Source organism: Anabrus simplex, chromosome 3 (genome assembly GCF_040414725.1).
Source record: "Anabrus simplex isolate iqAnaSimp1 chromosome 3, ASM4041472v1, whole genome shotgun sequence".
Lineage (NCBI taxonomy): Eukaryota > Metazoa > Arthropoda > Insecta > Orthoptera > Tettigoniidae > Anabrus > Anabrus simplex.
In genome coordinates, this window is record NC_090267.1 from 365,667,672 (window position 1) to 365,691,453 (window position 23,782).

At 36.4% G+C, this 23,782-nt stretch overlaps 1 protein-coding gene across 5 annotated transcripts in view; it reads right to left on the reverse strand.

Annotated features, from left to right (window-relative positions):
* Positions 1-347: 347 nt before the first annotated feature.
* The window catches only part of sona (sol narae), a 679,307-nt gene continuing 655,872 nt past the window's right edge, over positions 348-23,782 (reverse strand). For 4 of the 5 annotated variants that reach the window (XM_067143283.2, XM_067143282.2, XM_067143284.2 and 1 more), the window contains 2 exons: positions 21,817-22,376; positions 348-2,793 (listed from right to left, as the gene is read on the reverse strand). In XM_067143283.2, coding sequence (XP_066999384.2) covers positions 2,624-2,793; positions 21,817-22,376 — 730 coding nt within the window. In that variant the 3' untranslated portion in view covers positions 348-2,623. The remainder of the gene's footprint in view (positions 2,794-21,816; positions 22,377-23,782) is intronic. The other variant, XM_067143286.2, reaches the window with a different exon arrangement.

A 23,782-nucleotide genomic window follows, 5' to 3' on the forward strand; every position in this document is an offset into this window, starting at 1 on the left:
ATTCCCCCAAAACCATTTGACGTACAAACTGAGGGTGTATTTTACAAGCTCGGCCGACAGTGGGCTCTCCAAAATGTAAAACTGTGAATAATAAATTTCAGTTTAAAACCATAGCAAAGCATGGGTATTTTGCTAGTAATGAATAAACAAATATCAATATTATAGGAATTTTATGTACAGTGTTTTTAAATAAACATGTCTCCATATTTGTTTCATGTTAATAACTGAATTATTAAAAAATACATTTAAAATGGACCAAGATATGCACTTACCTTGTCTATCATTAGCTTATACAGAAAAACTGCTAAATAAAGGTGGAGAAATGAACTGAATGAAGTTGCAAAGTGTAGAATTTCAATATTTTATTTATCTTTCTTCAACATCTCTTATTCAATACATTTTCCATTTTTTTTCTTTTGTATGGAAGATTGAAGTTTATGTATCCTTTGCATCATACAATAAAGGGACTGTCTAAATGCAGTTTCTTCGTGGCTAATACTTTGAACACTTTAGTATGAAGCAATGAACATGACAGAGAATAGGAACTAAATGTAAAAAAGATGTAAATGCAGTCATTTTAGTCACTGATCCTTGCTTTATAAAAATCTTTCAGATTCTATTAAAAATTGCTGGAGATATAAAACTTTGTTACATTTTTGACGAACATTATATTTATATTTTAAAGAGGAACTTTGGTAAATAATGTTGCCTGGAAATGGCAAGAAAATTTCCTTGCACAGAATGCAGAAGTCTAGAAAAGAAAATGGAGTTCATCAATTAATATACCAGCTTATATGCTAAATAAAATATTTAAAAAATTAATATTGTTTGGGTTTATTTAAATTTTTAATAATATTCAAAGCATATCATTGGCTTTTACGTAAAGATAAGTATGGAATTTTAAATCAAGAATATGCTCAGCCTTGTAAATCCTGATAAGAATTATTGAAATAAGTTAAAGGTTTACTTTAACCTCTGCCTTGTTCAAAAGTGGCTTCATAAATTGACATACAAACTGGTTGTTCAAAGTTCTTTGTATATCTAGCACAACTACTGTATAAGAAACAGATCCCAAGCTTTGAAAAATGAATTCCATAAATACCTTAGAACAATAGTTTCTCATCTTAAAACATTAACGCACACACACACATACAAACATTCTCATTCACAAGCACAACAAGAAGAAAAAGAACATTTCAAAAATATAAAACAATTTCAGCTCTACAAAACGTTACTTAAATTAATATAATTCGTTTCACAAAGTATTTTTGTCGAACATCTCTTCGTGTACGTTTTTTTAAGGCCACTGTTACTTACATTTCTTACCTCTATGATAGTCTCACATGTTTTTATACATTCATTAATTTATTTGCAAGACTAAGCAGTCTGTTTTTTGTGATGATGGATTTCTGGCATATATTTGCTGTAAATCAGTAAAATTTTGCCAATGTCTCTGTTTTTTTTGTGGTTTTTTTTAAGCTTTGAACTGTACAATGCTGAAAGCTATTTATAATATTATGTGCTGTTTCACTATGTACATTCTAATTCCCTATACATCATCTTTAACAATACTGTGAGTGTGGTAGAACAATGTTTGATTTGCAAGATTTATCCTTCCTTAAATGAACTTGCAACTGCCATTATCAAAATCTGAACAGAAATATTTAATGTCCATTGCAATACTCATACACTGTCAGTCCACATAACCAGTAATATGTCTTTCTGTCCAGCTTAAGACTGTTACTTTCACAAATTTTCATTGCAATTCATTTAAAAAAATAAGTCTGAGTTATTTCTGGTTATTGCACCATACTTGTACATATTTTGATATACTGATATGTCTAAAAGATAGTTACTTTTATGTACAGTGAGAGACTTTAATCTCTTTGAGAAATGTCACAGCTATAAAAAATATGGAAAGGAAATAATAGCACCAAATGTATTTGACAGGTCCCTGTTATTATATAACAATTAATTGCACTGTGCGCATAATTTAAAACAGGATTCTCTGTCTTTTTCAAGTGGCAATGAAAGTAACACATCTGGCAGAATCATTACGCTGGCTCACATTTGCACTTTGACAGGACACTTCTCTCTCCTCTAATCATAACAGGTATCATCAATCTTATGTCATAAAAAAAGTGGAGATTATATTTATCCTCATTTTAAACACACGAGATCTACAGTACTATGGAACTAATTAGTCTCTCTCTTAAATTAAGTTCCATAGTGGACTTGTTTCTTCTTATAATGGTGTTGAACATACGGTCTCTTAATATTACACTGTTGTTTTGTTTTTTGTATTCATATTAAAGTGAATTTGTTTATAAATTTTTATAAACTGAAATTCTTTATTACTATCTGAGATCAGTATGTAAAATTCCTATAATAATAGGAAAAGTTTTATTTATTCTTTTTAAGAATCTGTGATTACCAACATGTTTTTCACCATGTTTTTAGATTCTTTACTGACATACCTACTGTTAAGAGGGTTCTCCCTTCATCATTGAAGAGTTCAAGGACAAACCAGATGTGGAAAATGTTAAATAATATTGTACGTATATCGGTGAGTGGTGCAATCTGCCGCCATGCTTCGCTGGTGGTATTATGGTACCTAACTAGTTCATCTCCGTTTCCTTCGACTCCTGTCACAGACTTCCCTTTGTGACACACAGCAATTACGTCGCATGTACTGGTATGAACAATACTGGTAACCATAATGTGATAGAAATTCACGGCAAGTCATGCTTCCACCTAGTTTGGTAGCTTTGTCTTCACATTCAGTGTCTGCCGCTGTAAAGGAAATGAAAATTAGATTAGTTATCATTACCAAAGATAATGAGTCCATTGCATTTTCTAATTAAAGTGTAAAGAAAAGAAGACCAATATAAACAAATATCTTTTTAACTTTAGGCTAATCATTTTGAAAAGCATTTTGAGGTCAAAATATATTTACTAATTGATTACACAAGATTGGGAAAAACATCATTCAGGTGCTTCTCCTCAGATTCTAATTTCTTTCTTTCTTTCTTTCTTTCTTTCTTTCTTTCTTTCTTTCTTTCTTTATACCAGAACATTTCAACATGGAAGCATAAAGAGATATTCTGTAAAGCAATAGGCCTAAACAATTACAGTAGGTATTTACAAAGCAAGAGTTAAGTATGTACAGAAAACATAATACAAATTACACTATGCAGGCCCTGTACTGTGCTACTTGCAGAATTACAGGAGCCAGGGGGCATTGCATAAGATTTCTCATAGTATGAGTTTCTCCACAATACATGTACATAGTGCATAATCATTATCTCCCAGTTATTCACATTTCTGCATATTTCCTCTTTATCCTTCCACTCTTGTTTGAAGCCTGTTAGGGCTATCCAGGTTTTCCATTCACACCAATCACTAATCACCACAGCCCTGCATTTAGGTCTGTCACCCAGCTGGCAGATTCCCTATCTGTTGTTTACTTAGTCTTTTCTTATATAACTGTAAAGAATTCAGAAATTTATTGAACATCACCCTTGGTAAATTATCCAGTCCCTAATCCCTCTTCCTATAAATGAATATTTGCTCCAATTTGTCCTCTCGAATTCCAACATTATCTTCATATTATGATCTTTCCTATTTTCAGAAACACCACTCATACTTATTCAATGTCATTCCACACCATCTCTCCACCGACAGCTTGGAACAAACCACTTAGCCAAGCAGCTCATCTCCTTTCTCCTGAGTCTTCCCCACACAAACTTTGCAACATTTTCGTAATGCTACTACTCATGACCTGAAGAGAACTGTTCTTCCAGGTGTAACCATGCAGACAGCTGTGTAGCTTGGGTGTTCCAAAGTTGTATTTCGGTTCTTTCTGGGCTTTTGTTGAGAACTAGGGTATTCTAGAAGAAACTCCTTTGAGAGTTTAGTTTTACATGTGCTGGAATATGTCCACACAGAGGTGCTTTTCATTTGTTATGGCCTTAGATTTTTCCTAGCATGCTGCAACTTCCCTTCTGATCAAAAATAGAGCTATTCCAGCCAGTCGTACTTTGTATCAACTGATGTTGGTCTGAGGCAGCTGTGACAATTAAATGTTTCATGCATCAACACCATTAGCTATGTTGTCATTGTTGCTCACCTCTGATGTTTACTCAGCTGTGACTTAGGAAGAATGATTCATGTCAAAAATTATTTATAACTGTATAAAGATAAAGACAAAGCACTCCTTACTTACAGGGAAATCATGAATTATTTCATCTCTCTTTCCGAACTACTGTACAGTACTGCTGTAGAACCCTCATGATCCAAACTAATTGGGGCTATGGTCTGTTCAGATTTGGAAATGTTTGGACTATCCAAACAAAGCATATGTGATATGCCTAAAATGTTCCTGAATGCTATCAGAAATTAAACAAAATGGAAGATACAAAAAAATTTCCTTTATTGGCATTCAAAAGAATCACATTTTCATGCAGCTTCTGGAAACTGTCAGCAAAGGCCTCTTCATGAATCAATTGCAAAAAGGCTGTCACATGATCTCGGATGGCTTACCACGTCCAAAAAATGAGCACCTCTCATGACCCTCTTCAGGCAAAGAAATAGGAAGATGTTTGCAGGAGCCAGATCAGGGAGTATGGCGGATGCTTTAGAACAAGCACACCACACTGAACCAGGAATTGGTGTACATGGATCGTGCTGTGCATAGGCGCATTTTCTGCTCATGGCTTTCCTCTTGTAAACTTGCTCCAATGTTTCATGCATCTCTGTTGCCATTTTCCAAATTTTTAATAGAACTTGATGTTTATGCATTGCTCCATTGTATTGTGACGCTACCTCTCACAATGACTAGCTTTCACTGACCGCAGTGGGTTTATCCTCCTGGTTTTAAATATCCTAAACAGGGTGGTGCTTCTCGCCAGATCTCTGAAGAGCCAGATGCATGCACCTGCACCATGTTGTTGTTCAGATATGGCACTATTCAATGAACATTTTAGATACACCATGTGCAGTTACAACGCCTCCCAAGAGAGATTTGGTTTACTCTGTCTGCCATCTAGTGGACCTAGAGTAAAACGGAACTTCAAAATTGACGAGAATACAGCCAGATGGCATCAAATTAAAATATCTGCACATGGTTGCTGAGGCCATACGATTATTATTATCATCAGTCAATCAGTCAACATTGATCTGCATTTAAGGCAGTCACCTAGATGGCAGATTCCCTATATTTTGTTTTCGTAGCCTTTTCTTAAGTGATTGCAAAGAATTTGGAAAATTATTGAACATCTCCATTGGTACATTATTCCAGCCCCTAACTCCCCTATATATAAACGAATATTTGCCAATTTGTCCTCTTGAATTCCAACTTGAGCTTCATATTGTGTGCTTTCCTACTTTTAAAAACACCACTCAAACTTATTAGTGTACTAATGTCATTCCACACCATCTCTCAACTGACAGCTTGGAACATACCACTTAGTTAAGCAGCTCGTCTCCTTTCTCCCAAGTCCTTCCAGCCCACACTTTGCAACATTTTTGTAACTCTACTCTTTTGTTGGAAATCACCCAGAACAAATCGAGCTGCTTTTCTTTGATTTTTTTCCAGTTCTCGAATCATCCTGGTGAGGGTCCCATACACTGGAATCATACTCTAGTTGGGGTCTTGCCAGAGACTTACATGCCCTCTCCTTTACATCCTTACTACAACTCCTAAATACCTTCATAATCATGTGCAGAGATCTGTACCCTTTATTTACAATCCTGTTCATGTGATTACTCCAATGAAAATCTTTCCTTATATTAACACCTAGGAACTTTCACCCCATCAACACAGTATTTAAAACTGAGAGGACTTTTCCTATTAGTAAAACTCACAACCTGACTTTTAATCCCATTTATCATTGTTGATTATTATACTACAGTTTTAGCAGCACAAGGCAATGAATGTAGCATACAATACAAAATTGCTTACAGTATTTGTGATTTCTATTTTATAGCTTGACTTCTATTAGAGCTACTGTATGCTAGAATTGAATTGATGATGTTCTGTATTTGGATTCTTTTCTGCTAAGTGCTGGCTTGAATAATTATTTTTAAGTACAGTACTATGACAAAGAACTGGGACTATTGAGAAGAGAGTCCCTAGACATGATACTGTATAGGCTTTTGGGCTTATGCCGTGTCAAGAAAATAAGGTGAAATTCTTAACATTTCGCAGAGAACTGTGCTCTGCGTCCTCAGAAGAAATCTTGATTGTCCACGAGAAGGGCTTCTTAAACAATGACACTTTGAATTTGGATGTTATAATAGAAGTGGAAATGGTACATTCATTTGCCACCAGATGGCCCCCAGGACATGGCACAACGCTAGCATTTGAAGCAGAAGCTGACTGAACCATCACAATCAGTCTAAGCGGTTCACATAACGTGTTTGCGTAACATATGATATTGACAGGTGTATGATATAGACACAATCCTGGAATGAAACATCTGGCGACGAGGAACGTATGAATTTGGAAACCACCGAGACAAAATAACAATAGTGAAGGGACAGGGAAGGAAACTACGTACGTAAATTCTTAATGGCTGGCAACCAGGTATTACGTAATTGATAGCCGGTGTCCCGGTTGAAATTTTTAGGATTTCTATGTATTTCCACAGCTTTCTGTATAATCCTGGACCGGTAGTGTCTAGTGTGGGTAAGAGCTCGATCATCTTGGAACATGACATCATGACCCAATGATAGAGCGTGCTCAGCTATTGCCGAAATAATAGAAGTGGAAATGTACAGTCGAGATTTCTTCTGAGGACACAGAGCACAGTTCTCTGCAAAACGTTATTATTTAATTCTTGTCATTATTCTAAAGAAAATTTTGTAAAATCACCATTGAAAAAGGTAAGGAACTCTCAGACATTTTCTGAAAAAGTCAATTAAATATTCGTTGTTTTCTTGTTGTGAATTTATGTAAATGTTTGCTAAAATCGCCATTGCAAGAACTAAGACATTTGCGAAGAAGTTGATGAAACATTTGTCTTTTTGTTGTTGTGAATTTAAAAATAGAAATAAGAATTTTTAGGACTCACAAGAAGAACAGTTAATTATATTTATTTAATCATTATGAGTGTTGGAAGAAAAACTTGTATTTTGGTATTGGAGATCTCCAGTAGTGTGCTTGTTGTAACTTGAAATCTAGTAAAAAACTTTTGTATCACCCTGTATTTGCTACATAGAGGCTTCGATCATGAAATCGCTGCATTTCACAATCAAAACCTCTAGAATATGTTGTCTATATGCCCATACAAGGTACTGTATTTTTATTGGTCGAAATAATGACAATTTTTATTGGTGAAAATTTCGGGTCGAATCGTGGTAAGCTTCCCTGATTGGCTGTTTGCGTTTTCTCAATTTCTGGCCTTTGGCTCCTCGGTAGGAGGAGGGCTCTGGTCCGTGTCTTTGGTTTTAGTACATCCTCACGGTTGGACACACCTTGAGGGTGGTCCGGTCAGCGGCTCCAGTCTCCTCTGGGTGAGCATGTTTTCTTTTCTCAAATGTTAAATTAATATGTAAATTTATTTGTTTCGGAGTTTACCTTAGATCCTGGTTTTCGCCATTTTGTTTTGTAATGCCTTAGCTCGTCAGCTAGGCATAGTCCTTTGTTTTGGAGGCAGTTCCGTTATATTAACCTTTTGTGTAATGTAAAATTTAATTTTCCATCTGGGTTGCCTCCCGTAGTCCAATTTAGTGTACACCTGTTGAGCTATGCGTCTCTTGCTGCTGCGTATTAGGAGAGGACAGCAACTCTAAAGGCCTCTACATTAAAATTTAAATTCCGTTGTCATTTTCTTTGTAAACTAATGATAATGTAATCATAATATTTTATTGCAATTTTAATTTTTGGAAGAACCATCAACAGGAACCTCACCGTTTGATTCAACTTGTTTCTTTATTGATTATGTTACCTTTTAATTACTGTTATTCTACCTTATTAATTTTTTTTATTGTTAGTAAACCAGACTGAAGGGTAAATGCTCTCACATCTTTTTCCCTACAACGTCACATAAGATCACGTCCTCTGTAGGGTTTCCAGTCTGCTTTCCCACATCATTTCTCTAGTTGTCATGTTGGTAATCCTGCTTATCTTTGCTTCTAGCCATGGGTATGCTTTTGAAATTTGAGATGTTTTTATTTGTGTGTTATCGGCTGACATATGTCCCTTCAGGTTTGTTATTTTGATTATTATTTTATTACTTTGTCTTATATGTGCTAAAATTAATGTGACCAGCTCCTAAAGGGGGGTACCATCTGATTACATTTAAAAAGGTGAGCATAACTTTGACAATGAAATTCACAAGGAAAATTTAACAGGGAATATAAACATAATTACAACCATCTTACAAGGCAAATAGAAAAAGAGTTTACAGATTATTATCAATAGTTTACAAAGAAAATGACAATGGAATTTAAAATTTAACACAGAGGCCTTTAGAGTTGCTGTCCTCTCCTAATACGCAGCAGCGAGAGACGCATAGCTCAACAGGTGTACACTAAATTGATGCTGGACTACGGAAGGCAACCTGGATGGAAAATTAAATTTTACATTACACAAAAGGTTAATAAAAGAGAATTGGCTCCAAAACAAAGAAATATGCCTAGCTGACGAGCTAAGGTATTACAAAACAAAATGGGGAAAACCAGGGCCTAAGGTAAACTCCGAAACAAATAAATTTACATATTAATTTAATATTCGAGAAAAGAAAACATGCTTACCCGGAGGAGACTGGAGCCGCTGACCGGACCACCCTCAAGGTGTGTCCGACCATGAGGACGTACGAAAACCAATGACACGGACCAGAACCCTGCTCCTACCAAGGAGCCAATGGCCGGAAATTGAGAAAACGCAAACAGCCAATCAGGGAAGCTCACCACGATTCGACTCGAAATTTTCACCAATAAAAATTGTCATTATTTCGACCAATAAAAATACAGTACATGATGTGGTCATATGGACAACATATTCTAGAGGTTTTGATTGCAAAATGCAGCAATTTTGTGATCGATGCCTCCACGTGGCAAATACAGGGTGATACAAAAGTTGTTTACCAGATTTCAAGTTTACAACAAGCACACTACTGGAGATCTCCAATACCAAAATACAAGTTTTTCTTCCAACACTCATAATGATTAAATAAATATAATTAACTGTTTTTCTTGTGAGTCCTGAAAATTCTTATTACTATTTTTAAATTCACAACAACAACAAAAACAAATGTTTCATCAACTTCTTCGCAAATGTCTTAGTTCTTGCAATGGCGATTTTAGCAAACAGATTCACAACAACAAGAAAACAACGAATATTTAAATAATATCAAAGAAATTTGAAATTTATCAAACATATCCCCCGGTAAATTATTTCAATCCCTAATTCCTCTTCCTATAAACAGTATTTTCCCCAATTTGTCCTCTTGAATTCCAACTTTATCTTCATATTACAATCTTCCTTACTTTTAATAATTCCAGTGAAGCTTATTCGTCTACTAATGTCATTCCAAGCCATCTCTATATTGACAGCTTGGAACATACTGTTTAATCGAGCTGTTCATTTTTCTTCCTCCCAAGTCTTCTCGGCCCACAGTTTCCTGCATTTCTGTTATGCTATTCATTTGTCAGAAATCACCCACAGAATATTGTGCCACTTTCCTTTGGATCTCTTCCACTTCTTGAATCAAGTAATCCTGGTGAGGGTTTCATACACTAGAACTTTACACTAGTTGGGGTTGTACCAGTGACTTACACACACTCTCCTTTACATCCTTATTACAAACCCTAAATGCTCATAACCATATGAAGAGATCTGTAACTTTTATTTAAAATTGTCACCGGTGGTGAGAAGTTCATAATGTGGATGGTATTTAAATCTTGTCATTATTCTAAAGAAAATTTTGTAAAATTGCCATTGAAAAAACTAAGGAACTCTAAGACATTTTCTGAAGAAGTCAATTAAGAAAAGACTGGATAAACAAATGATAGGGAATCTGCCATGTGGGTGGAAGGTCAGTGGCAATTGATTGATTGATTGATTGATTGATTGATTGATTGATTGATTGATTGATTGATTGATTGATTGATTGATTGATTGATTGATTTCAGAGTTAGCTTGTACACCAAGTTCATCTTGTTGTTGCTCAATGGCAGTGCCTCTTTTTCTGACAGGTTGTTATCCATCCACTCTCCAAGATATTTAAATTTCTCCACTTTCCAAATCCTTTCTCTCTCTACTGTCATCCATGTGGGTGCTGTTTGATGTTGGTCAAGAATGTTGTCTTCTCCCTTTAATGTTTACCTCACTTCAACATACAAAATGTATGAATTCCAGGCAAATGTTACATGCAGCGGGTTTTTTTTTCAGTTAATTGATACACAGGTTACTTGGCTAAAATAAATAATGACATATAATTATTAAACATGTTTTTAATATTACCATCAATTTGTTTTCAAAAATATTCTTATAAATATGACAAATGAATAAAATATTTCATGCATTCCTTAGAAGAGGATGTTGACATGTACAAATTAGATGCCATTACCATATGTATCCTCCACCATATACATGTTTGGATTAGCTTGTTTACATTCAGGCATGCAGGAAACAATTTGATGCTGATTTGGTTATTGTTATAATATTTGTACATTTTACAGGAGGGTGGGATTAGCAATGCGGCTTTGCTATTGGGTTTCCACTTGGATGACCGAGGTTTGAATTCTGGTCTATCCTGGGTTGGAATCATCACCTGAAAAATCATGTGGTGTCAGGAATTTCTCCTGGCCAGATCTCAAAATGAGAAAGTGCGGCTCCAGTAACCCGAGGATAAGCTGAAGAAAGTTCTTACTATGATATTTGTACCGGTACTCTTAATTCCATTGACTTCAAAAACAAATGAATTGCTGTTTGTTAAGTCGCATTGTTTTAATATGTGTTCTCCTACCACAAACAGATCATTTTATGTTGAAATGGCTTTAAGAATTCCAGTACAAAAGGTTAAACTAGTCTTTAAAGAGAAACTGTCATTAAACTTGAAAAACTTCTCCCATATAAATTTTTTTGCTTAACGTCGCACCGACACAGATAGGTCTTATGGTGACGATGGGACAGGAAAGGCCTAGGAATGGGAAGGAAGCGACCATGACCTTAATTAAGGTACAGCACCAGCATTTGACTGGTGTGGAAATGGGAAACCACGGAAAACCATCTTCAGGGCTGCCAACAGTGGGATTCGAACTCTCCCATATATTGAAGATAATTAATAATAATAATAATGTTATTTGCTTTACGTCCCACTAACTACTTTTTAAGGTCTTCGGAGACGCCGAGGTGCCGGAATTTAGTCCCGCAGTAGTTCTTTTACGTGCCACTAAATCTACCGACACAGGGCTGTCGTATTTGAGCACCTTTGAAGAAAATTACAGACACATTATGAAGAAATAATAAATTAACATTCTGAGGTTGCAAATATTAAAAGACATTTTTCAAACATTAACCATATTAATTTTGACTGCACAATATGTCTGATCATGCTCTTAGGGAAAATAAGATGTTAATTTACATCTTACCTTAATAATAATATTGTTTGTGTTTTCATTAACATGTTTTTAAAATATTTTATTATTTTTCTGTCAATAAAATGTGGTTTATGTGACTTTTCAAGCAAACTTTTCAAGAGTACCGGTACAAATATCATAGTAAGAACTTTCTTCAGCTTATCCTCGGGTTACTGGAGCCACACTTTCTCATTTTTGCATATTTCATGGGTTCAAACCTCATAATTTTTTAAAAGGGCATAAGTCCCAAGGTAAATTAAGGCACTGTTTGTTACCTAAATTAATGTAACACTTTAAAAACAGATATAATATAAAGTTGTGTGTCAAAACAAATTTTTGGTATGAAAAAGAAAGTTCCAACATGAATAGCATTGCTGAAAAACAGTTTTTTGTTCCTCCTGTAAAATTAGCATTTTTGGACTTGCACCCTTTCAACAAATAACTATTCAAATGAGTTACTTAATTGGAGCATTTTCTGTTGCAAATTTGGCTATCATTACAAAGTGAATCCTGGGTGTGAATAATTATATCTATCCCATGTAGACCACTTCAGACAAAGAAAATCACAATGTTGGCAATAGATACAATATTTCATGGGTTCTTGTCCTAAGAATCCCTGTGGTTGCAAAATGGTAGAATACATCCTCAGTATCCTCTGCCTCTAAGAGGTGACTTAAAAGAGAGCCCTCAGAAGCTGCCATCTTGGGAGTACCTACTTGAGCCAGGCTACTTGCGTTCATCTCTCCTCTCTGACCTGCCGTGGTCATCCCTTGTTCTCATATGATCCCACCAGTGTTACGTTCACAAGACCTAAGGAGTCTCTCGTTTTCATACCCTCCCCTTTCATTTTCATAGGGTCTTAAGTCTTCAGATTTTTTCCATTTGATCAGAGTTAAGGAAAGATGGTTGTTGCAACTGCACTTTCTCTTAAAAAACAATAACCACTACTGCCACCACTTGTCCTTGGAATCACTAGCTGAAGATTATATTTAACATTTATTTTCTTCAAAGATCTCCTGAGCTCAAGCTTATGCTCTGAGCATTAAAAAAAAATTGTCAGTTACATGAAAATATCCCAAGGTCACAGGTTCAAACCCGGCAGAGGTAGTCAAGTTTTTGAAGGACGGAAAATGAGATCAAGTTCTCATTAGTTCACCTTATCAATAATTCGGTAACTCATAGAGGATATGAGTTACATCTGTTTCAGTGCTATACAGTCACACTTTGGAAAATGCATTCTAAGATTATACAATGCCCAATCTGAAGTTCACTGAACATTAGATACCTCCACCATTTCCATCCTTTTCCAGTTTTCTTTCCATCACTGACCTTTCTCCCCTCTGCTTTAAATCCATACTGTTCCACCAAACTGAACCAAATTTTGTATACACCCTTCAGCACTCTTGGGTAACCCTGTCTACAAGAAATTTTAATAGCCCTCTCCATTCCCTTGGTTTAGTCTCTTTGGCACATTAACATAGGCTAATACAGGCAAAAAATCGAATTTGTTATACGAGGAGAGGCTAAGCTCATTTTAAGCCTCACAACATGAAGACCAAAACTTAAGTACCTATGGGACCAAAAACTATGTTTTAAGGTCCTAAAACCAACCATTATGGAGATATCAGCACCACACTACGCTATACCTCCTTACTGAATTTCACATATGACTTACTATCTGCAAAAATTCTGTATGAATTATAAACCCCTACCATCCTTTGGGTCAGGGGTGATGAGGGGGAAACATGTAAAAATAATAAACAACGACCAATATTAGTGTTGAATCCGTACTTTTCTGGGTTACTGAGATGCCATTTAAGTCCAAATTCAGCCTCCATCGTCATGGTGATTGAGAAGAGATGAAAAAGTATGTCCAAAATTTGCTGAGATTATGGATAAATTGATGTATGTATGTTCCAATATAGCTTTCAAGCAAACTCGGTACACATATGACTTAATATCTGGAAAAATACTGAGTGATCAAGACATCTCTAGCTCCCATAGGGGAAGGGATGACATGTACAAATAATCAAAAATGAGAGATATTAGTGTAGAATCCATCATTTTCTGGTGCACTGAGATGAATCCTGACACTCTGGATACCATTTAAGTCTATGTTCAGCCTCCATTGGCATGGGGTTTCAGAAGGGGTGAAGAAGAAAATATCCAAAGTGACCAAGAGGCATGTTGATTCGATAGTGTGTGGGGACCCAAGGCTGATTGGTGACAGTTCCAGTGGCAGTTGGAATCGTGTACATCATATCTATAGTGCGACGCCTAAATACATACAGTCATAACTTACATTTATTATTTGTTTAACAGGATCAACTACTTCCAAGACAATCTGCCGTACCACAAGGAAATAGTTCAACATGAAACTAAATACATACATTATCATTATAGATCGTTATGCCTTTCAGCGTTCAGTCTGCAATCCTCTGTGAATTTACTAAACGTTGCCACAATCCTCTATTTGTAACTAGTGCCGTGGCCTCATTTACTTCTTTACCTCTTATCTTTAAATTGTTAGAAACTGAGTCTAACCATTGTCGTCTTGGTCACCCTCTACTTCTCTTACCCTCCATACAGAGTCCATTATTTTCCTAGGTAAACTATCCTCCTCCATTCGCCTCACATGACCCCACCACCGAAGCCGGTTTATGCGTACAGCTTCATCCATCGAGTTCATTCCTAAATTAGCCTTTATCTCCTCATTCCGAGTACCGTCCTGTCATTGTTCCCACCTGTTTGTACCAGCAATCATTCTCACTACTTTCAAGTCTGTTACTTCTAACTTATCAATAAGATATCCTGATTCCACCCAGCTTTCACTCCCGTAAAGCAACGTTTGTCTGAAAACAGACCAATGTAAAGACAGTTTCGTCCGGGAGTTGACTTCCTTCTTACAGAATTCTGCTGATCGCAACTGTTAGCTCACTGCATTACCTTTATTACACCTTGATTCAATCCCTCTTACTATATTACCATCCTGGGAGAACACACAACCTAAATACTTTAAATTATCTACCAGTTCTAGCTTTGTATCACCAATTTGACATTCCATTATGTTGAATTTCTTACCTACTGACATCAATTTAGTCTTCAAAAGGCTAATTTTCATACCATACTCATTGCACCAATTTTCAAGTTCCAAGATATTAGACTGCAGGCTTTCAGCACAATCTGCCATTAAGACCAAGTTGTTAGCATAGGCCAGACTGCTTACTACATTTCCACTTAATTGAATCCCTCCCTGCCACTTTATACCTTTCAGCAGATGATCCATGTAAACTACGAACAGCAAAGGTGAAAGATTACAGCCTTTTCTAACCCCTGTAAGTACCCTGAACCAAGAACTCATTCTACCATCAATTCTCACTGAAGTTCAATTGTCAACATAAATGCCTTTGAATTATTTTAATAATCTACCCTTAATCACACAGCCCCCTAGTATGGCGAACATCTTTTCCCTCGGTACCCTGTCATATGCTTTCTCTAGATCTACGAAACATAAACACAGCTGCCTATTCCTCTTGTAGCATTTTTCAATTACCTGGCGCATACTGAAAATCTGATCCCGACAGCCCCTATGTGGTCTGAAACCACACTGGTTTTCATCCAACTTCTTCTCAACCACTGATCGTGCCCTCCCTTCCAAGATGCCAGTGAATACTTCGCCTGGTATACTAATCAATGAGATACCTCGATAGTTGTTGCAATCCTTCCTGTTCCCTTGCTTACAGATAGGTGCAATTACTGCTTTTGTCCAATCTGAAGGTACCTTACCAACACTCCATGCTAATCTTACAACTCTACTGCCTTCCCACTATACTTCACCATTTCAGGTCTAATTTCATCTATTCCTGTTGGTTTATGACAATGGAGTTTATTTACCATCCTTTCCTCTTCCTCTAGCGTAATTTCACCAAGATCATTTTCCTCCTCCCCAAGAGCTTGGCTGTTTGCAAGATTTCCTTTTATGTTGAGAAGATTTTCAAAATATTTCCTTCACCTCTCCAACAATTCCCTGGGATCTATTGATGAGTTCACCTGAATGACACAAAACACTGTTCATTTCCTTTTCCCCTCCCTTCGTAAGATTCTTTATTACTGTCCACCAAAAGGTTTCCCTTCTGCTTGCCCTAGCCTTTCCAGATTATTACCAAAATCTTCCCAGGACTTCTTTTTGGATTCAACAACTATTTGTTTCGCTCTGTTTCTTTCATCTATGTACAATTCTCTGTTCTGCATCAGCCCTTGTTTGGAGCCATTTCTAATAAGCCTTCTTTTTACATTTACAAGCTGCTCTCACTTCATCATTCCATCAAGATGTTCACTTTATCCCATCTTTACACACAGTTGTTCCTAGGCATTCCCTTGCTGTTTCTACTACAGCATCCCTGTATGCCACCCATTCCCTTTCTATATCCTGAACCTGCTTACTGTCTACTGTTCAAAAATTCACACTAATCATATCCATGTAATTCTGTCTAATTTCCTCATCCTGGAGATTTCCTACCCTTATTCGTTTCCAGACAGATTTCATTTTCTCTATCCTAGACCTAGAGATACTTAGTTCACTACAGATCAGATAGGGGTCTGTATCATCGAAAAATCCCCGGAAAACTGGTACATTCCTAACAGACTTCCTCTATTCAAAGTCGGTTAAAATATAGTCTATTATGGGTCTGGTACCCCTAGTCTCCCATGTGTACGGTGAATAGCCTTATGCTTGAACAATGTAACTGCTAAACCCATACTAGCAAAGAAGTCCAGCAAACACTTCCCATTGCCATTAGCTTCCCTATCTTCCCCACATTTACCAATCACCCTTTCATATCCTTCAGTTCTGTTTCCAACTCTTACATTGAAATCACCCATTAGCACTATCCTATCCTTGCTGTTGACCCTGATTATGATGTCACTCGATGCTTCATAAAACTTATATACTTCATCCCCATCTGTACCCTCACATGGTGAATACAATGAGACAATTCTCATCCTAATTCCTCCAATTGACAAATCTACCCACATCATTCGCTCATTTACGTGCCTAAGAGAAACTATGTTGCGTGCAATGTTATTCCCGATAAACAGCCCTACCTCATACTCTGCCCTTCTCTTTACACTTCATAATCTTCTATCTTTTCCTCATTATCTCCCCTTACCTAAATATCACTTACTTCTAGCACATCCAGATGCATCCTCTTTGCTGACTCAGCTAGTTCTACTTTCTTCCTTCCATAAGCCCTATTAACATTGATAGTTCCCCATCGAATTCCATTTCGTTCGCCAAGTTGTTTCCAAGAAGTCCCTCGCCTGTCAAATGGGAGCGGGACTCCGTTACTCCCATTGGTCCAAGGTTTGCTTAAAATCTCAAATTAAAAACTTCACAAAAAAGAAATCTACAAAAATTCTCTTCAAACAGGTAATACAAATCCTAAAACTAAACATTCTAAAAAGTACCCGAACAGAGCTGGGTACTACAGCTAGTTTATGATATTTTGGTTGAAGTGTTCAGTATGACTGAAATTCAACTTGTTACTTACTCTTCTTTCTCCAGAGAGTGATCGGTTTTGGATTCTGTGAACACAGTATAAGGCATGCACACCCATTCGTACTTAATGAATGTGATGTTGGCGAAATATTATACGATGTTACCCTCAAGACTAAGCTTCATGCGGAGTTGCCAACTAGTACATTAGGGTGCTGCAGGGACTCACTTCAAAGGATAATGTGTCATGAACAAGAAATGGTTGAGAACCACTGTTCTGTTCTTCTATATATATGAGACTTACATATTCTTACCTAGGTAAGTTACTCTTCCTTATTCAGCTTTATTTGTTGCAAGTATTATGCATTTACTTTACCTGGCTCCTTGGCTAAGTGGTCAGTGGCATGGCCTTCAGTTCAGAGAGTCCTAGATTTGATTCCCAGCTGGTTTGGGGATTTTAACCACGTCTGGGTAATACCTCTGACTCAAGGACTATGTGTACGGTTTTTTTCTTCCACGAACCTACTATGCTGGCGTAGCAGGGGGAGAGGTGATACTCCCACGTGGCGCATCCCAGGTGGCGGATAGGGGGGTCCTAACCGGCTTGCCGGTGGATTTGAGGGAAATAAAATACCTCTCACGGACCAAACACAAAACACCCCTGAGGGTGGGGGACGCAGAGGAAGAATATACCCACGGTATCCCCTGCCTGTCGTAAGAACAACTAAAAGGGGCGACCAAATGATGATCCAATTAGAACCATGAAACTACTTGTAATTAGTACCATCATACAGGGAACACCATGGGTCACATTTACTTGCGCGTAGTACCACTATGTTAGGTATGCATTAGGTTTGTGATTAGTAGCAACAGTGTGTGAATCAGGAGGTGGGTCCTACAGTACCTGTAATTCGTACCCCTATATGAGCAACATCATGGGATTAGTGACATCATGGTTCTGCCTCACCTATGCTCAGTTTCCACTTTGTGAGGAATTTCACGGTATAGTACGAGTCCCTCTGGTTAGTCCACTTATGTGAGGAACGCCATAGGTTTGCGTTGCCTTTATAGGTTTGCGTTGCCTGTAAATAGCGCCGCAATGTGCGAAACACCATAGGCCTGTGTTACATGTGCGCATTACACTAACTGTGACTAGTACCATAATGTGTGGCATACCGCGAGCCCCCGCTATTTTTTTTTAGTACCGCAACATTACATATAGCATGGTTCTACTTTCCTAACGATCAATGCCATTATGAGGGGCCGATGACCTGGATTTTGGACCCTTTCGACTATAAGCATAATCGATTCAGCATCGTGCTATAGAAGCAGTCCCTTGGTCAGTAATACTATTGTTTTGTGCCAGCTTCTGTGCATGTGAGGCACTATGTGTCGGATCCACTGATCATTTTAAATTCATATCCGTCCGTCCATCCATCCATTCATTCTTCCTCCTCATGCTTTGAATTCTGCTCAGTGGAGGATTTTGGGCTTTTAAGTTTTCATTTAATTTTGTTTCATTTCGTACCATTAGGGGCCGATGACCTCGATGTTAGGCCCCTTTAAACAACAAACATCAGTCAATCATCATTTTTTTCCTGATACACATCTCTTTAAATACATGGAACACGCTATATTACCAACAATCACCAAAGCACTTGATGGTGATGGTTGGCATCACAAAAGGCATCTGGTCGTAAAACAGGGCCAATTCCACATATGTGATGCAATCTGCTCCAGGATTTGGGAAAAGCTATGGAAGGAGATGAATTTTGCAATTCTTTGATGAACATGAAAAAGCTTTCAGACCAATGGTCACTACATTACTGCATTATGATTTGTTAAGATATCATAGAGGGAGTCATTTTCAAGCACATTCACCAACACACACTGCAAATCATTGCTCTGTGAGTAAGAAATACATGTGAGACATTTATATAAGAATATAGCCAGCACCAGACATGCATTTTATGTACAAGTATATACAACTGTGACTAGGTAAACTTGGTAAAGGATAGGAATGAAAATGGTACTTGGGTATATGTAGTCAGTTTAGCTGATGTTTAACTTAAGGTTTTTAATGAGTTTTGTGTTTTAACAAGGTTCAGTTTAAAAGAATATTGTTTAAGAATTTAATAATATTTATTTTATCTATATATTTTAAGAGTATGGGATGATACATTCTTTTTCTGGATATGTATTACACTTTCAACCAGTACTTACTTTAGTATGAATGAGTAAAAGGAAAGAATTAGCGAATTGCTCAGTATTCAATTCAGATGTCACTATTTTACTCTTTGAACCTTCACTTCATATAGAAGTTACAACATTAATTAAACCATCTTTCCAATACATAATAATCCTTATATTTAGGGTATAACCATTATACAGGTGTTAGAACTAGGACCATGTTTCACTTATACTTAGTAAGCATCATCAGCTAGAAAAGGACTTAGACCAAGGATAGGTCAGGGCCCTGTACCCGGTTCATATAATATAAAATGTTCCATAAGGTCTAATATTACATTTAAAAAAATGAATTTTAACAATTTAAAACCGGTCAATAAGACTATATTGTGTCTATTAAAAACAAGTGGTAACTATAAAATTGTTGAGATACGTATGAGGTAAGTGAAATGGAAATGTTGCAGTGAGTTACTGTAAATGATCGTTCGTATAATGTTCGAGATCATGACGATCTTCACACGGTGGCATTTGAATGCTTATAAATAGAAACAGTTTTTTCCAATAAGAGTCGGCTGATATAGATTTACGAGCTATAATCTCACTTCACAGATTAAAATGTAGTCAGGTACATAGAAATCACATGATGGGTTGGTTGAAAAATGAATGTTGTGAAGATAGATAAAAATGTTGCCTGAATAGGCGTGAGCACAAGGGACTCAGATTGTCTTCGACCGTGGGCCCACTTGGAGCTCATGATAACAGATTGCCAACACGCGATAATAACGGTCGAAGACAACGTGAGGAAGTCCCTTGTGCTCACGCCGATTCAGGTGACATTTTCAACTATCTTCACAACATTCGTTTTTCAACCAACCCATCATGTGATTTCTACGTATCTGACTACATTTTAATCTGTGAATGTGATCACAGCTTGTAAATCCATACCAGCCCACTCTTATTGGAAAAGGCTGTTCCTATTTATAAGCATTCAAAAGCCACCGTGTGAAGATCGTCATGATCTCGAACATTATACGAATGATCATTTACAGTAACTCACTGCAACATTTCCATTTCACTCACCTTGTATGTATCTCAGCAATTTTATAGTTACCACTTGTTTTTAATAGACACAATATAGTCTTATTGACCAGTTTTAAATTGTTAAAATTAGTTTTTTATCAATGTAATATTAGACCTTATGGAACATTTTATATTACATGAACCGGGTACAGGGCCCTGATCTATCTTTGGTTTAAGCCCTTACTAGCTGATGATGCTTACTAAGTATAAATGAAACATGTTCTAGTTCTAACATCTGTATAATGGTTATACCCTAAATAATGATAAGGATTGTTATGTATTGGAAAGGTGGTTTAATTAATGTTGTAACTTCTATATTCTGAAATTCAATATAGTTTATAATGAGATTCATAACTTGCAACCTTCACTTCATCTTGGAAATGCCAAATGATGAATGATATTGATAGTCTAAGCTGTAAACACCATTTGTAATAGATTTTAATAGAGTGGGGTAAATTTTAATCATAGATGCTTGAAATTCTGAAGATTTTTAATTACAATACGGGTTTTCATATGACACCCATATCATTGAACTGACGAGATTTCTGGAACACAAATATGGAACACTTCTAATGTAATTCATACATTCCTATCATGGACATATTTTTCTGAGGAGTGAATTTTCTTCAGTAGTGACTTGTTTTCCCTGTGCAAGAACATAAGAACAACTTATACACAAGGATTCTCAAAGAAGGACTTCAGGATTGTTGAGCAGTTTTTCTGACTTCAAAAATTATTTCAGTGGTTCAGAGAATTGTGTACTCTCTGTATGCTCCCATCAAGCCTATCATGAACTACTGTAACCAAGCACAAGCAACTTTTTATACTCTACATCAACAAACTTGCAGAATTCTTTGAATGCATAGTTGCCAACTCACTGATTATGTAGGCTAAGTGAATCTAGAAACATAGAACATTTAGGCATCTCATATAATACAGGGCATCTGGTCAGTTTACATATGACTGAATGAATGTCTTTTACAACCATAGAGATTCACTGGAAGTTCTCTCTGCACTTTGAAATGCTTCAATCTATAAAGTAGGCTACCAAAAGAACTGAATTATTTAAAATGATGGGACTCCAGAAAAATTGTATCATCTCATTAAAACTTTTAAAGAAGCAAAGAAGAGACAACATTTTTACTATAAATAGTTAAATAACTAATTGTTGAAAGAATATGAGAAATATGAGTGAAGAACTGATAGAACATTCAAGATGAAAGCAATTTGTATTTTGTTAATAGGCAAAGTGTCGAGAAGACATGGACTGTAGAACACGCAATAAGAATCTTTTTATTGATCTATTTATGTTTTTATTTATTAGAAATGAAAGATGCAGCATTTTAATTCCATTTTAATAATTTTGTTTTTGATCTACAGATGAAAGACATCAGTAGTATTGTGTAAAGAAATGGAAGTCAGTTGCTGTAGTACGGTAATAGCAGGTCACACTATCGGACCAAACTTACCATTTCCAGTGATGTTGCTTTCACTGTTTGTTCTGTTGATAATGGACGGTTCATTGTTTGATGCTGATGAAAAATAATGGGATTGGTATTTTCTGGTTGTTGTTTGGCTCTGATATACATTATTGTATTGGCTTGGTTTATTTGTAGTGCTTGAATAGAAGTTAAACACTGCATATGGATTTCTTGTTGTACTACTTCCATAGATATCACTATTAGAATTTAAGCTATTTTTGGCACTATTTTTCTTATCAAAGTTACTAAAATCATATGGATTTTTCGTTGTAGTTGAATACTGGTTATATTTGTAACTGTAGGGATGTTCTGTGGTACCAATAGAATTTTTTGCTTTGTAATATTGATCATAATGGTTTTGTGTAGTTGAGGTATAGTACTGATACCTGTTTGTGGTGCTGTATGGATTCTGTGTTGTGGAAGTATATGGATTTTGTGTTGTTGAACTGTAATAGTTATAAGGAGATCTTGTTGTGGAAGTGGGATTGTAAAATGGGAAAGGTGTGGTTGTTGAACTTCCTGTGCTCCGGAATTCATCCCAAGGTGACCTGTGATTAGTTGCAAACATTATTTACCACATATTAGTACACAAATATAAAATATTAATAAATACAGTAGTAATTGTAACAAATATTTATCTGTTTTCAATTGAATCTTGGAAACAAATTGTAGATGTTATCTGTGCATGTTTCAATTTGTAGAAAATTGCCTGTGATAAAGTTTGTGCTTTGAAGCATCCACATACACATTATTTTAATGAATTTACTTTCCATACACACTGCATTTCTATCAGTTTTAAATGTACATTTGTTGATGGAGCTTTTGGAATATAGTTTTCTAATTACAGCATATGTGAACTGCTTATCATTAATTCTTTCATTAGAAGTTATTATACCTCTTGCAGGCTTACCTAGGTAATGATGGAGAAGATACATATGACGCAAATAAAAACAATAAACTGGCACCTCAGTCGGAAAAACAACTTGATGTCGTCCAGTGTGGAGAGCTTGTTAATAGGGAAATAGGCATCAAGTCGTTAATGTTAGTGCGCTGCATACCCTCATTGCTGTGTAGATTGTGTTAAGTATGCATTCTTTATTTTTATTTTTGCTAGTGGTTTAATATTGCACTAACACATCAAAGGTTTTCGGCGACCCAAGGATGGGAAGCTAGTGGCTATGGCCTTAAGTAATGTACAGCCCCAGCATTTGCCTGGTGTGAAAATGAGAAACCATGGAAAGCCATCTTCAGTGTTGCCAACAGTGGGATTCATACCCATCATCTCCCGAATGCAAGCTCACAGCCACACAATCCTAACTGCATGGCCAACCCACTTGGTAGTGTGCATTCTACTTTCTTCTTTGTTAGTTTTGGTTTTCTCAAATTATGCACAGGTATTTTTCCTCTTTATCATTGACAGAGGATTAAATAATTAATGGTAGTAGTTAATTTTTTAGTTTAAAACTGCCTAATTTCTGCTTTCATATTAACATACTGTGTCATGTGTCAACTATCTCAAGTGATTTCAAAATTATGTGAATATAATTTACAACTTCCTGACAATGTATTAGTATTTCTCAGCATATCCATGAGCCTCGTTTTTGCTCTAGTGGTGCTTCTCATTGGAGGGCATGTGTGCTCTTTGACATAAAAATATACGTTTCCAATTTACAACCAAAGGAAATTATAACCATAGTGATATTATTCCACATTTCATTTATAGAAGTGCTATACAAGCCTAAATCGTAAATTAAGAAAAAAAAAGTACATACAAGCATGCAAGGCATTTGTATGAGCTGACCACATGGTTGCCCTCATTGGCTTCGTATGCAAATGGCTGTAGTTGATAATAATCGTGTGTGGCCTCTAGAGAGGTCTGGTGCAGGTATTTCTATTTTATGCCCATGACATGGGCAACGTGCGCTTCTTAGTGTGTGGTGGTAGTGACGACGAC